Below are 15,476 nucleotides of genomic sequence, written 5' to 3'. Positions count from 1 at the left end.
TCTCAATATTTTAATACGATGGGAACATTATTTTGCAGCGCCTTTTGCATTGGAATTGGAACCCGAACAGAACCCACACACCATCACCAACACACGTTTTTACATGCATATGTACATTGATGCAAAAGCTTTGTGCGACGTTTACACTCTTACGACTCCCTCCCCCACAGAGACTTCGTACGTGTGTGCGTGTGCGAGTGAGTGCATATTTATAGCCTTTTAGTTGAACTCATTTGCACTCAGCTCACAGTGCCTTGCGGTGATCATTAAGCACGTCTCCCTTTGTTTAGCGTTATCTACAAAACTGCAATGTAAATACAGTGTGTGAGTTTGTTTGTGTAAATACACACATACGAACATACGATCCGTGCGATCGACGCGGAAATCTCCTGACCTTCCATAAACAGTTCATTCAAACTACTCGCTCAATTATTTACAAATATTTATCTTCCGTTCGCAGTGTAAAAATTATTCGCTAAACAAATACAGGGTGCCTTTTTTAAATATACATTTTAACAACGTTTATTTAATTTGAAAAGGCGAATGATTTTTTGTTGTCAACATTTATGTTGTTTATTTAACTTGTATTAAAAAATATCTTAGTTATCATATTCCATTTGTTTTTGAAAGCGATTATAAAAAGCATATTTAACGCACGTATTAGAGTGTTACCATAAGTTAGTTTAAAATATACAAAAATACTGTAATAGTTATTTGCTCTTAGCAGTTCGGTATATTTTACCCTAAGGCGTGGGCGCCATAGCAGTGAGCTTTAGCACGACCACTGCATGTCAGCTGTCACATGTGCGGCACAGCGGCTCAACAGTTGTGCAACTGTTTCGGATATTTCGATGTGTTCTATTTGCTAAGCAGGCTAGGTTGTAATCCATATAAAAATCATAAATTTTTATTTACTTTTCACTAAAAAGCACATTTAAGTCACAGTTCATATTTGCAAAATTCATTGCAGTGTTAAATTACTAGACAAAACGTGAGTAAAACGACACACAAACCACACATTAAATGCACTATAAAAATCGATCAATATGTGGAATGGGGCAACAATAAGTGAGAGTGATAGAAGAGGAGGAGGAGGTGACAAATCGCAACGCAACCGGCACACGGTCAATGATCGTTTTTTTAGTGTGAAATATACTTGTTGATAACACCATAAAGCTATTACACAATTTAAACTCTTTCTCTGTTTTGCAGATTTTACATACACGCTGCACACCACAAACACTCCAATTGGAATTCTCCCTACCACTAAGTAAAAATGGCAACGTTCCTTAATTTGAGTTCGGTAAAGCTTAATAAATGGCAAGTGGCGCTGCTCCTGGGCACTCCGTTGGCCATTGGCCTGGGGATGTATGTTCTACGTAAGAGCGGTAACAAAGACGACACAAACGCGACCACAAAAGGCGGCAAACAACCGGCATCGTCGGCGACAAAGTCAAAGAAGGGTAAAATTGAGAATAAAACTTTATCCATTGATGGCACTGCTCCGGATACGGAACTGGAGCGCAAAAAGAAGTCCGCCGAACTGGGCGAACAGTTGTCGCCGCTGAAGGAGGCCAACAACTACAAGACGGAGGGCAACAATTGCTATCGCAATGGCAAATACGATGAGGCCATCAGTTTCTACGACAAGGCCATCGATAAGTGCCCTACAGAGCATCGCACTGACATGGCCATCTTCTATCAGAATCGTGCTGCCTCTTATGAGATGCTCAAGAAGTGGAATAAAGTAAAGGAGGATTGTTCGCTTTCGCTGGAATATAATCCACGCTATGCCAAGGCGTATTATAGAAGAGCACGTGCCCATGAGGCAACCAAGGATATGAGCGAGTGTCTGGATGATGTGACGGCCACCTGCATCCTGGAAATGTTTCAGAACAACAATACTATTGTGTTTGCGGATCGTGTGCTAAAGGAGACGGGTCGCCTCGATGCAGAGAAGGGCATGCGTGAGCATGTTCCTGTGGTTCCATCGGCTGCCTTTGTCAACACTTATATGCGCTCGTTCATTGCCGATCCGCTGCAGCTGATGGAGTTGCCAGCTTCGACAACTGATGCCCCATTGCGTGGCTTTGTGCGCGCTCGCAAGGCGTTCGAGGCGCAGCAGTATGATGACATTATTGCCGCTTGCACCGAGGAAATTGAATCATCCGAGTCGGATGCACAGTACAAAGTGGAGGCGCTCCTCATGCGCGGCACATTCCATTTACTGGGCGGCAGCTTTGCGGACAGCAAACATGACTTTGATGCCATACTGGCCAATGGTAAGTTAATCATTATTTTTTATCACATTTCTAGCTGACGCTTCCTTGATATTTATGCCAAGCAAATGAATAATTGTTTTCCTAATCCTTTTCAGCTGATGCCGATCCTACGCTGCGTGTTTATGCGTACATTAAGCGTGCCGCACTCTTCATACAGACGGATGAGCGAGACAAGGGCTTGGCCGACTTCCTCGAGGCTCAGAAGCTACGCCCCGACAATGCAGATGTCTATCACCAGCGTGCCCAAATCTTGCTGCTGCTGGAACAGATCGATGAGGCGTTGGTGGAGTTCGATACGGCTGTGCGATTGGCACCCAATCACGCTATTGCCTATGTACAGAAATGCTACGCGGAGTATCGTCTGGCGTTGTTGACCAACGATCAGAATCGTTTGGGACGCGTGATACGCGACTTTGAGCTGGCCATCGAGAAGTTCCCTGATTGCGTTGAATGCTACAGTCTGATGGCCCAGGTGCTGGCGGATCAGCAGCAATTCCCACAGGCGCAACAGTTCTACGAGAAGGCCATGAAACTGGCGCCCACAAATCCATCGTTGCTGGTGCATCAGGCCATCATGATGCTGCAATGGCGTGGCGATATCGACACGGCTGTCGCGTTGCTCAATCGTGCCATCGAAGTGGATCCCAAGTGTGAGCTGGCATACGAGACACTGGGCACCGTGGAGGTGCAGCGAGCGCAACTGCAGCGTGCTGTCGATCTGTTTGAGAAGGCGCTGCTTTATGCCAAGAGTCAGGCGGAGCTGGTCCATGTCTATTCCTTGCGTAATGCGGCGCTGGCTCAAATCAATGTGACGCGCAAGATGGGCATCGATATGAACACCATTTCCGCCATGGCGCAGTCCGGTTTCCTTGCCCAGCCAGGCATGTAAACAAAAAAGATGTTGTGTGAAGGTAGATGCAGATGCGGGCATTTAACGTGTGCTAATTAAGTTGCAACAAACCAATAACTTCTCCCAACAACACAAAACAAAACTTATAACCATAAAAACAAAACACAACACAAAAAACCAATCCCACGTCGAAACAGTGTTATATAAAAGATATGTCAAATCTTTGTTTTAGTTATTTCCTGTGCTCCTAGTTTTAGACGATGAAAAAATGAAAAGTCGATCGAACGCATTCAATCGATCTGTTAAGCGTATACATAACTACTAACTATTCATTAATAATATTAATTCAACTAGTTAAAATATGTTAGCCTAGCTTTAAAAACAAACGAAAAACAAACCAAACAATATACGAAAACACACATTTGTAATTAATGAACAATTGGCTGGTTGCTACGTCGCTGTCGCTGATTATACGACTGCACATCGCCCGAAATGTATCCAGCGCAGATCAACCAAAATGCAGCACGAATGCTGCCCACAATTTCGTACTCCGACTCCAGTTGCTGCAGCAGTGGCAACAACAGACCCGGCAGCGAGCCAAGACCGTTGGAGATGCCCATCAGTGTGCCGGCGAAATTGGGACTCATGTCCAGGGGCAGCAGCTTGATGCCCGCATAGTAGGCGCCAAAAGCCAGAACACTCCACATTCGCGCACTTTGCTGCTTGTCATAGACTAAATACATGGAGCTGCTCACAAAGACCAGCCAGGACATGAGGGAACGTGTCTGTGTGCGATTCAAGATCCCGTTTGCAATCAGATAATCGCTGAGCTGGCCCGAGGTGAGCGAGGCCAGCCAGCTCCACAGATGCGGTGCAGTTACCCGTAAACTGGACTCTAGCTCTGTCCACAGCGTGCTGCCCTTGGACTGCAGTTGGTGCAGCAGCTGTTGCAGCTCTTGTGCCATCTCTTGCTGATTCCAGTCGTGCTGCATATTAGCTGCAATCAGTGCCCATATGGGCGCATTCAGCAGCATGTTGCTCCAAGGCGCTTCATTAGTGTCAGTTTCTTCTGTCTCTGCTTCTGTGATCAAAGTGTCGCTCACCTGGCTCTTGATGTACTCACGCTCCGAGCTCTGTATAAATGGCGAGGCATCCGGTTTGCTGTAGCAGACGAGAACCTGAAATCCAAAAAGTAGATTAAAGCTTTAATGTGCTTACAAAGCTCTGGAACATATTAATAGAAATCTTTTGGAACATCCACAAGATATTAAGGTATGTAAAGTCTTTATTCAAAAACATTTTTGTTACCCGCTTTAAATAGCTTTTGCTAACTCAAAATATATTTTTCCCCTAAAGTTATTAACCTTCGATATATGTTAAAGCAGCAAATGCATAACTGAGTGAAAGATCTTTTGAAACTAAGCTAAGAAAAGCAAAAATTAATAATTATGTGAAAATTCTTCTATAAAGATCAATCAATTATTAAATTAATTTGTATGAGTTGTTACGCTGTCCAAATTGAATAGTTCACAATCTTTTAAATTAATGTGTCTATCAAATGAGAGTTTCCTGTGCTTAAAACGATTCCAAGGACTTTAGATCTTTTCTTTATAGAAAAAAGAGCATGAGCTTTAAAATCAGTCTGACTATAAAATATAAAATTTGTTCTTGTAGTAATAATAATGTTAATATGTTAAGCTTAAAGATTAAAGCGCAACTTCAAAAAATTGGCCATGCATTTATGGCAGTTAGTGTAAAAACTTATTTGAAGTAATGTTTCATGAAAAATGTCTGGTTTACTTACGAAACCCACAAACCAAAGCATTGCACCGCTACCGACCACATAGAATGCCATCGCCCAATCCTCCTCACCCAGAGCCAATCCGTTAACCAAGTGAACAAATATGACGCCAATTTCGCCGCCACTCAGCACGCAGCTGCAGAGCAATCCTCGTTCGCTTTCGGGAACCCATTGGGCCAGCAAAGCGCTGACCGCTGGAAATGTGGGACCCTCGCAGAAGCCTATTAACAATCGGAGGGCCATCAAGGCACCAGGACCACCATGACGCACTATGGTTGGGGTGAGCAGCGTTAGAATTGCCGAAAGTAATATCGAAGCACCCAGTATCCACTTGCCACCATAACGCTCCGCCAGACGTCCGCCTGGAATGTGTGTGAGCATGTAGCCCGCATAGAAGGAGGCGGAGACAAGAATCTGCACTTCTTTCGTCCACACATCGGAGCAGTTGGAGGTGGTAATGACGGGTGCATGGAATTGTGTTTGCTTCAACTGCTGTGGATTTAATTTAAGTTGATCTCTGCCAGCTCTTTGTCGAGGTTTAGGTCTTTGTCTTGCAGTAGTTGGCACTATGTTTCGGTTCTCTCTTCTAGGTGTGGGTTTCACAATTAATGGAGTTTTGATAGACTTCGTCTTCGACTCCCTTACTATGCGATTCAGTGAAAAGTCCAGGCAATAGCGTATTGTATACGCATTTATGATGGCCAACAAACTAAAATAGCAGAGCACCAAACGCTGTTTCACCTGCAGATCTACTCTTATTAGCTATCATCTATATAATTAGGAATATTTGATATTTCTTCTGTATTTGGATACTTACAGTCAAAGAATTTTCTCAGTTTCTGCTGAAAACCTAACATTTTATTTATGAAAAGAATTGAATTTACAGTATTGAATACTTGAAATAATCTCAACTGTCACAATTTGATTTAAAAAGCAAACTGTTTGTGATAGGGAATCCCTTATAAAATAATAGTTGTCAAACACTCAAAAGATACGAACTGATGATAGTATTATTAAAGCAATATTATTTTCCCAGAAGTAGCTTATCCAATTAGCCTAGTTTATTGTTCTGGGGGTTTTGTCTACGAAAGTCTACACAGATCTATATTAACTCTACTGTACAGTAATAACTACGTATGATATAATTATTATGGAAAAAATTTAAAATTACGGGTTATTTGCTGATTTTTTAAAAATCATAAGTAACCGCAAGTAAATAAACTCTGAAGTAATTATTAAACTTAAGCTCTAGTTTAAAAAATGAAAAATAGTTTTGTAAATAGTAATAAAACCTATTTTTCAACATAAATTGTACAAATATTACATTTTAGAATTATTTTAGAGCAGTTACTTTAGAAGCAAAAGAGAATTTATATTTTATTCAAAATTGAGAATTACAAAATGATGAATTAAAATGAAAATTAAAAAAAAATTCTATTCAAAAGGATTAGTATCTAATTTTTTTTCAAAGATTTTCATTTCCCTTTACTTGAAATTAGTTATTTACTATATGTGAATATGTTTTAAGATTGTTTTCCCCTTTTGTCGTATATTGAAAACCGAAATAAACACAGCTGCAGTTAATTAGTTTATGCACTTTATTTGGACTAAACATTATAAAAACAGTAATGCTTTAACAGATTAGGTGTTAAAAAAAAACACATGCATTTATACATTGATCAACAATTAAAAAATGCGCGTACAATAATTAATAATTGACAATTTCAACTGTTTTAAGTTTTCTTCTTTGTTTTCTCTTACATTGCGCAGATACAAATTAAGGTACATAACATTTCATCGTGTTGCATTTAATTATTTTCACTAGCCTAAAACTGAATTTCGTTTCCTTTTTATATCTTCGATTAAATACTAAATAATAATTAAGAGAGTACATTGCTGCAGACAGTGGAGTGTTTGGTGGGAGGGAGGGAAAGTTGTAATGGGGGAAAGACAAAGGCAATGTACATAAGTAAATTCGCTTAGCTGCTGTGGAGTGAGTAAAACGATTTAAAGGATAGAGAATCTGCAGCTGGAAGCTTATAGATTACTATAAATGTATAGGGGGAAAGGGGTTGGGGGCGTGGCATACTATAAAACTAGCAATTTGAAGTGGTTGATCAGCAGCATCCATGATGTACGCTTGACATACATACAATGTTTTTGTTTACATTACATTAACAATTACATAGAGTGTACATTAAGAAATGTCTTCTTGAGCTTCTCACATAGCAACAAATTCCACAGGTGCACAGAATATCGACGTTATATAAAGTACTACGTAGGTGTGTACGATAGGATACAATAGTTTACGATAGTATACGATGCGGTATAAATTGTATGTCTATAAACTAGATCTTGAACAGTTATGGCAATCTGAACACTTTGGATCGTTTTGCTGCTCTTTCGCGCTCTCGCATTTACGAGCTGTGCTCCATCGACTTGAGCTTGAGCTCCGGTTTACGTTCGTGAGCCTCAAAGTCTAAAGTTGTCGGTTCGATGACAGCTCCATTGAAGGGTTGCACCTCTCCCGAAGCCCAGATGCTGTAAACGATGGCAGTGACGAACAGCACACCGAATGCCACCCAGAACACAGTACGCCATTCGAGTAGCGAGGCATTTGGCGTCATTACGCCCACGAGATACGGCGTAATGACTCCGGTGATGGCACCAATACCATTCGTGATGGCCATCAAGGTGCCCGCATAGTTGGGACTCATGTCCAGGGGACTGAGCTTCATGCCCGCATAGTAAGCACCCATCAGACCCATGCAGATGGTGAAGAGCACCACGACAAGGACACGATCACAGCCAGCATACGAGGCACCCACCATGAAGATGGCTGGTCCAAAGGCAGCCAATCCAGTCATCACTTTACGTGTGTTTGTTGTGTTCATAATGCCACGACGGATCATCCAATCGGCCACAAAACCGCTGCCCACCGAGACGATCCACATCATGATGTAGGGCAGGGAGGAGTACAGACCGTTGGCCTTGATCGAGAATTGCAGCACATCGGACATGTATTTGGGCAGATCGGTGACCATGATGTAGAAGCCCCAATCGTGACCGATTTGTGCGGAGACCAAAGCGAACATCGGCAGATTGGTGAGGATGGCCTTCCAGGGTGTTGGCGGCAGGCTCTCGTTGCGGCCAATTGTACCGATTTCCTTGACCAGATACTCACGCTCCGAGGGCTTGATGAAGGGATGGCTAGAGGGGTCGCTGAAGCACAGGAAGACCTGAAAGAAAATAGAGAAAATTATTGAAAAAAAACTTTGTTGGGGTTTATCTACACAGTGAGACAAAGGGGTTAAGTTAAGACCTTTTCCCGCTGAATCTTTATCGGAGTATATATACTATATATACAAGAATAATAATCGATCTTTTTAACACTCTTACTTTTTAAATTGTAAGCAAATATAGAAGTTAAGATTAGACTTTTATTAGAATGTGCTTTATCAGCGCTGATTTTTAAAATGGATTGATTTTTGGCCAAGCAAAAAACCCAGTTTATTCTCCTCTTAAGCTTCAATACTTTTATGGCAATCAATAAGCAATTTTTGAACAATTTGCTTAGGGTAAATTTCCGATTGTTAAGTGGCAAAAAATCTATTTGATTGCCATTAACGTATTGAGTGTGAAATTGCTCTTATACATATAAAGAGCTTTTAATCATGTGCTTTGGCAATACTTACAAAGATGACAAACCAAACAACGCCAAGACCGCCAAAGAAGTAGAAGACAAACGACCAGTGGTAAGACTCCAAAAAGACGCCAGACAACAGATTACCCATGATGGTGCCCACTTGACCGCCGCCCAGAACCAAAGCTCCAAGTTTTCCACGTTCATTGGCCGGCACCCAAGCTGCGAGCAACACACTCAAGGCAGGGAAAGTTGTTCCTTCGCCCAGACCCATAAGGACACGCGTGACAATCAGCCAATCGGAACCGCCATAATCGATAGCCAAAGGAGTGAGCATGGTGAAGACAGCGGTGGAGAGAATGCCAAGACCCAGAGTCCATTTGCCGCCAAACTTCTCAGCGAGCAGACCGCCAGGCACATGAGTGACAATGTATCCAATGTAAAAGGCGGACAGGATCAAACCCTGCACCTCCTCGGACCACTCAAAGTCGCCGCTGCTGGCTGATCCACTATCGCCATCGAGATCGTCGGGTTCACAGATCGCTTGATCGTTGCCATCCTCATCGGTGCTGTTCTTCTTCTTCACCAGGACAGTGATCGCCTGCGAGAGGCAAACACGCATCGTGTAGGCATTCAGGATGGCCAGAAAGCCCATGATGGCCAATATCACACGTTGCGGTAATATAAAATCTATAAAAGAAGCGAAAGTTAAAGTCGATCAATTAATTAACACACGACTCCAATAAATTACTAAAAACACTACGTAAATAATCATAAAATACTTAAAATTCTGACGTCAATTGTGGCACCATTTAGACAAATATTTGACAATTTCGCAGAGTGTGTTTCATATAATTTCATTGACTTTATTTAGCATGCGAATAAACAATTTTTGCCCCTCAACAAAAAAAACCCGCTTAAAAGTTATTCAATTAGTGCTTCAAATCAAGCGCTGATAAAGTACAAATTGAATTTGATTGAGACGTTTAAATACCATATAAATTCTACAATATATACAAAATTTTATTTTTATTATTTATCTCAAAATTGTCATGTCAATTAATTTGAATCGGATCCGTAATAAGTTCGGAGCACGCCAGCGTTATTTACAGTCGCCCTATATCGGCTATAATGCTTGGTAGATCCCCTTTTATGAGGAAATCACAAATTCCACATTTGTAACACAAATTACACAAATTACTCGGCTGACTGGGGAAAACTTTCCAGATCTGATTGATATGCCAATGCCATTGTAATCTACATATGAAATGAGTACAAAGGTGTGCCTTCAGGTGCCAAAACTCTCTGATCGCGAATTTTATTCAAGTTAGTCTCATCAGATTTGGAATGCAAACTCAGCTATACTAAATGATTGGATTGAAATGTATTAAATACACTTAATTGTAATCGAACTTGTTCATAATTCAGCAGAAATTCATTAACTGTTTTATATCGGAAATGTCATTCCATTAAAACCGGAAAATATTGATTCGCAGACACTTCAAGTACCTTGAAGATGAATGTAATTATTGAACCGTTGAATTTACATGTGAGAATTATATTATATAATGAACAAAGAGACTGCTCGTATAATAATTCTAGTATTCTCAACTTCTAAGAAGGAATATGTTATAATTTGTGTATATGTTTATTAACTTCCGACATGAATAACATTTGTAGTAATAAAAAATGTAATTCAACTATGAGAATTACAAACATTTCATTCGATGAGCTATAATTTATCTGGGATTAGTCAACTTCCAAGCAATAATTCCTATGTATATACTTTATCAGAGATAATTATAGTTATTACAGCGTTGAATTTGTAATTTCAATTCATCTGGATCTTCAACATATTTTGTTTATAATTCACCTTCTCTGTTGAAATTTATTAATATTATATTCTTTAAACATGCAGAACTTTAAATCCCTTGGCATTACCCAACTTCCACACATTACTTAATTCTTTCGATATATGTTTATGATACACTTCGATAGCATTCAATAGAAGTACGATTCAGTGATTATGGCCCATTTTTTATGGGGGCATTTAAAATGTTTTTTGTTCAACTATAGCTGGAGGGTGCCGTTTATGGCAAAGTACATATAATAATAATAAGTAAAATGGCATTATGTGCTGATAACTTCGAGTGTTATAGATCTGCGATAAGTTCCGACATTGCGTTCAAGTATGATGACGGATCATAAAGCGCCAGTTCCCTGGTATTTATAATTCGGCGCCATTGTATTGTTCCTCTACTTTTTCCCTACCTCTTTCCTATATTTTTGTTTTTGGCACCTAGAAAATTAGGGCCCTAAAAAATAACAACAAATTGATTATGTTTTAGAAATTGGAGCAATAAAGTTCTCATTTGTGGAATGCCAATGGCTGAAGGTTGAATTAATGTAAACAATAAATGCTTAATATCAACATTGAGCCAACTTCTTCAAATTAATTAAAGAGTCGTCGACAACAACACATTTGTTAACACATCGCCAATAGAGTGTATTATGTACCATACTTATAAAGTGATCAACTCAATGCATGACAGATTTATTAGAGCACAAAAAAAGAGATAATGTACTATTTTTATAAATAACAAGATTGATGTTGATGATCCGATTCTCACAGCTATAATTATATATGCTTCACTCCCTTTAACAGTTTTCAGTTCCAGTTCTCTGATCATTTGAATGATCTGTTCGTTTTTTTTTGTGTATGTTGGAATTTCAATTATAATTGACGATATTATTTACAAGTCGAGGGGGAGTCCAACTACGTCATTGTGGGGGAGAGCTTTATTTGAACTAGAAATTAACATTCATAAATATATTTACGTAGTTGCAGTGGAGCTGACAATTTAATGATCTCTCAATATTTGTCATATTATTTAACAAATATTTCAAGCCGCCACCCGGCTACAATTTATAAGCGACACGATTCTCAAATACACCAAATAAAAAACCGATATCGATAAGGAAAGATTATATATGCTATAGTATAGGTTTAACTCCGCTCTCCTATGTAAAATCGCATGAGTGTGGTCGTAATTCACTCTAGTCTGACGGCTCGTTCATGATTAGAGGACATAATAGAATTATATACTACGGATAGATATACGAACATAAATCATGTGCCATAGTACCTGTACAATACTTTGGGATTTATGATAAGATACGCCAATTATAGCCTTATTAACCGATTAATGAACGTTTACCTTAATTCAGTATGTATGTATGTGCATTAGATTTCCGGGAATAAAACAAACCACGTGACTCCAGCAAAATGCAAAAAAGGCAGGTGTATATACATATGTATATACATATATCTTGGCCTTTTTTTAAATGAATAAACTCTGTTTATTGTGAGATTTATGCGATAACTTTAATGATTATTGTTTCGGCGAGATAAATGCTGACTTGTTGGGTTATATTTTCGTCTCATTTTCATTTTATTGCAACGCTACCGACTTCTTAGTATGTAAGTACATACTTATATAGACAGCTTATAGTATATGCCTTGTAATCATCACTGTTGCAAACAACTTCATTACTTAGATAATGGCATAAAGGCTTTTGCAAAAATAAGAATTGAGAGCGGGGCTAAAGATATGCGTGCATCGGCTTGTTATTCGGATAAGGCAAGTGCACCGAAGAGAGAGTTCAAACATTCGTATCAACAAATTATATATGCATATTTATAAATATATATATAGTCATCGGTTCTACAGAATCCGCAGGAAAAACAAGAGCAGACAAGACCTCCGCTGGCCCCAGCTAATGATAAGCTGTTGACAAATGATGAATTGTCAGCCACAAAGTGTCAAGAGTCTGAAACTTATTGAGTCCATACACATAGTTAAGTACCTAACTCACGTTTACAGCGACTGACAAAACTTAAAACTGAAAAGAATAATATTTTTGTCAATAATAACATTTGCATATGACAAATAAAAACGCGTAGAAAACAAATAAAAATGAATTCCAGTTCGCGACGTTACAACATTTTTCCCTTTTCTCTTTTTCAGTTATTTTTTGTTTTTGTTGATATTTATTTATATATGCATGTTCCGAAATACTTCTGCCAGCGAGTAAGAGAGAAAGAAATGGGGAGAATTATTATGAAATCATTGGAAACCAAAAAAGAATTCTGTTATTACATTGACCTTGCCCAAAAAACAATGCAAAGGAAACAGTCTCTCTATAAGGAGGTCAAGCTACCGCTAGCCTCAAAAAGAAAAACAAAAAACACATTATTTTATTGCCGCCTTTATAATGACAATCAAAATTTCCATGATAACAAGCAAGAAACGAAACTTTCTTCCTAACCTAAAAAGCTTTTGCTACAGATTATTTCAAAAACTTTTATCTGTAACACATAAACTCTATATAAATATATATGTACATATATCTTTCTGTTTTAGTATTTCAATACGATTCCAAAATGATTTTTGAAAATGAGGTCTCAAAACTATATATAGTTTTTTTTAGTTGTTGATAGCCATTTCAAATGATATCACTTTCGTCGGGGGACATCTTGGCATTGTTTTATATTTTGCACGTTTCCGAAATGCTGTTTTCTAGTTCAAATAAAATTCTTAATTTACGTATGTATAAGTAGACGATTAGCTGGTTTTATTTCATTGTCACATTAAAAAGTGGAATTCAAAACAATAAAAAGCCTCAACACGCTTCGTTATTTTTGTGACATTTAATAAATCTCATAAGCTGTTTGATTCTTTTAGAAATTCGACTATATAATTAGTTGTCTAGACTCTAGAGAGACTAAGTTTAACCCTTTATAAACGAAAATTTTGTAAGTCGCTAGAATTGTGGAAGAAGAATCATCTGAGAGTTAAACTTTTTACGATATTCATGTTTTATTTGAACCTATTGCCAATCTGTCGTCATCATGTCGTGCGCCTTTCTTTATTCTCATGCAAATCAATTCTCAGAGACGGTGTCATTTGTCCATAGAAATTGACAAATTAAAGAGCAATCGACCGCAAGATTATTGATGATTATGTTGACGCGTGCCTAGCATAAAACTCGCTAAACAAAAGGTATCAACGGAATATAAAAAAACCGTAGAAAAGATCAAACAATATATTATATCCGTAAGCAAAACATGTACGCAAATGGAATCGGAAGTGCAAAATGCAAAAGAAATATATAAAAAAAAAAAATAAAAACGTTTTGTCATTGTTATTATAACACACACACATGTGTACTGCTATATGACACTTTATACTTAAGTTTTGCATTCAAGTGCTGCTCGTGATGTTCGTTGTTGTTGTTGCTGTTGTCGGTCAATGTCGGTTAAACAATAATTAAAGCATTTCAAGAATGTTGAGCCAGAGTTCAACGAATTCGAAATCCGATTTGAATTTGAATTCGAATTTGAAATCACAATTCAACGCATAACACAAAACTTACTCACACAGTCAAACTTACAAACACATATACACTTAAACACACACACTTAATTTGCACTTACACTTTGATAAGCTTATGCCCCATTGTGGTTGTTGTGTCATTTCGGCTCTCGTTTGTTGCAATGTTAACAAATTAGCCAATTCCTTCGCCACGGTTATAATTTACGCGAACGCTGCGTAAATAAAAAATTTACGGCACAATTTGCCCTCACACACACGCGCAAAAGCACACGCTGCAATCAATCCTTCGCTTTTTGCTTTTCAACACTTTTCACTTTGGCGCATGCGCAACACACAACAGAAAGCGATGTGCAATATGAATAGAGCGTAGGCGTGAAAGAGAAAGAAACGTAGGTGAAAAGATGGAAAGGATAGCGAGAGAAAGAACCGCACGCAACGGCAGCTTAAATCGTACTGCGGACGAGACTGGAATATGCAATAGAATTGATTCGAAATCGAACTGTCGAACACGCACTTCTGGGCTTTTTAGGCTTTGCTTTTTATTTTGTTCTTATTTGTTTTTGGTATTGGGTTTGCGGATTTTTTGTTCGTTTAATCGTTCGTTGTTAGCAATTTTCACACTACACGATCTTTACGCGTTTTGTTGTGTTCTGTATTTTGTGCCTTCCGCGCACGTCGACTGTTAAATTTCAAATGAGAAATTATTTCCACAGACTTTAGTTTATATGCGAACAGATAAGCGCTGCTGCTCTGCCAGCTGCTCTGTCGGCTGCTGGTGCCGACTGCGACTGCTTGGCGCTGCTGTCGCTGGAGTTAAACGCTGTTGACGCCGCTGTCAGCGTCGTGTATTGATCGTTGAAACAACACTGCCGACGCTGCGCCAAGGAGTCGCAAGCTTTATATACACTTGCTCCAAACATACACACGCGCACTTCAACACATATATGTATATAGTATGGGCAATATATTAGTGTGTTTGTAGTTTAACCACTCATAAATCGCGCTATCTGACCAAACTGCCAGCTACACGGCTCCCCGCGACCCCTGCTCCCCTTTCGCTGCCTACTTGGTGGAAACGTTCCCGTTCCGACTTCGAGTTCAATTTCGTTTCCAATACTTTCGATATTTAACGGTTTTCATTAGATAATCGTGCACGCGCACCAGATACTTGAGTGAGAAATACTTAAGTATTTTTTGTAACGCTCTAACTATACTATTGTAAGTAGTATACATACACAGACTTTTCTAGCTTAAGGTAAAATCAAAGGGGCTTAGCCGACTAAATTATAAGTATTGTCATATATTGAAGTACTACTCAGATAATCATAAATTGCAATAAAGAAATAAATTGAAATGTCTTTCGATGTTGAATGAATGATTTAATAAATTAATATGATTGTAAAATATGCCACATACATAAATCTTTGATAGCAGCGAACGCCCCTTGAAACATAATAAGTACTACATATAGGCAATAAATGTACTAATTTGAATTCCAGACATG

At 38.8% G+C, this 15,476-nt stretch overlaps 3 protein-coding genes across 4 annotated transcripts; 1 reads left to right on the top strand and 2 right to left on the bottom strand.

The window, feature by feature from the left end:
* The first annotated feature begins 841 nt into the window (after positions 1-841).
* LOC132798883 (mitochondrial import receptor subunit TOM70) lies at positions 842-3,354 on the top strand. Its single transcript, XM_060810886.1, has 3 exons — positions 842-991; positions 1,213-2,282; positions 2,378-3,354. The coding sequence occupies exons 2-3, from the start codon at positions 1,277-1,279 to the stop codon at positions 3,169-3,171; spliced, it is 1,800 nt and encodes a 599-aa protein (XP_060666869.1). The 5' UTR covers positions 842-991; positions 1,213-1,276; the 3' UTR covers positions 3,172-3,354.
* LOC132798885 (sialin) lies at positions 3,103-5,859 on the bottom strand. 2 transcript variants are annotated; one of them, XM_060810892.1, is made up of 4 exons: positions 5,751-5,859; positions 5,269-5,682; positions 4,937-5,202; positions 3,103-4,310 (listed from the first exon to the last, which is right to left on the bottom strand). In XM_060810892.1, the coding sequence occupies exons 1-4, from the start codon at positions 5,788-5,790 to the stop codon at positions 3,561-3,563; spliced, it is 1,470 nt and encodes a 489-aa protein (XP_060666875.1). In that variant the 5' UTR covers positions 5,791-5,859; the 3' UTR covers positions 3,103-3,560. The 2 variants fall into 2 exon arrangements, with proteins under 2 accessions (XP_060666875.1, XP_060666874.1); XM_060810891.1 differs by having other exon boundaries at positions 4,937-5,682.
* A 654-nt stretch (positions 5,860-6,513) lies between these two features.
* LOC132789127 (putative inorganic phosphate cotransporter) lies at positions 6,514-14,837 on the bottom strand. Its single transcript, XM_060796914.1, has 3 exons — positions 14,074-14,837; positions 8,629-9,266; positions 6,514-8,172 (listed from the first exon to the last, which is right to left on the bottom strand). The coding sequence occupies exons 1-3, from the start codon at positions 14,111-14,113 to the stop codon at positions 7,351-7,353; spliced, it is 1,500 nt and encodes a 499-aa protein (XP_060652897.1). The 5' UTR covers positions 14,114-14,837; the 3' UTR covers positions 6,514-7,350.
* Between the last annotated feature and the right edge of the window lie 639 nt (positions 14,838-15,476).

This window comes from Drosophila nasuta, chromosome 2L, assembly GCF_023558535.2.
Source record: "Drosophila nasuta strain 15112-1781.00 chromosome 2L, ASM2355853v1, whole genome shotgun sequence".
NCBI classification, from domain to species: Eukaryota; Metazoa; Arthropoda; class Insecta; order Diptera; family Drosophilidae; genus Drosophila; species Drosophila nasuta.
The sequence above is the reverse complement of the archived record's forward strand: the minus strand, read 5'-3'. Positions and strand labels throughout refer to the sequence as shown.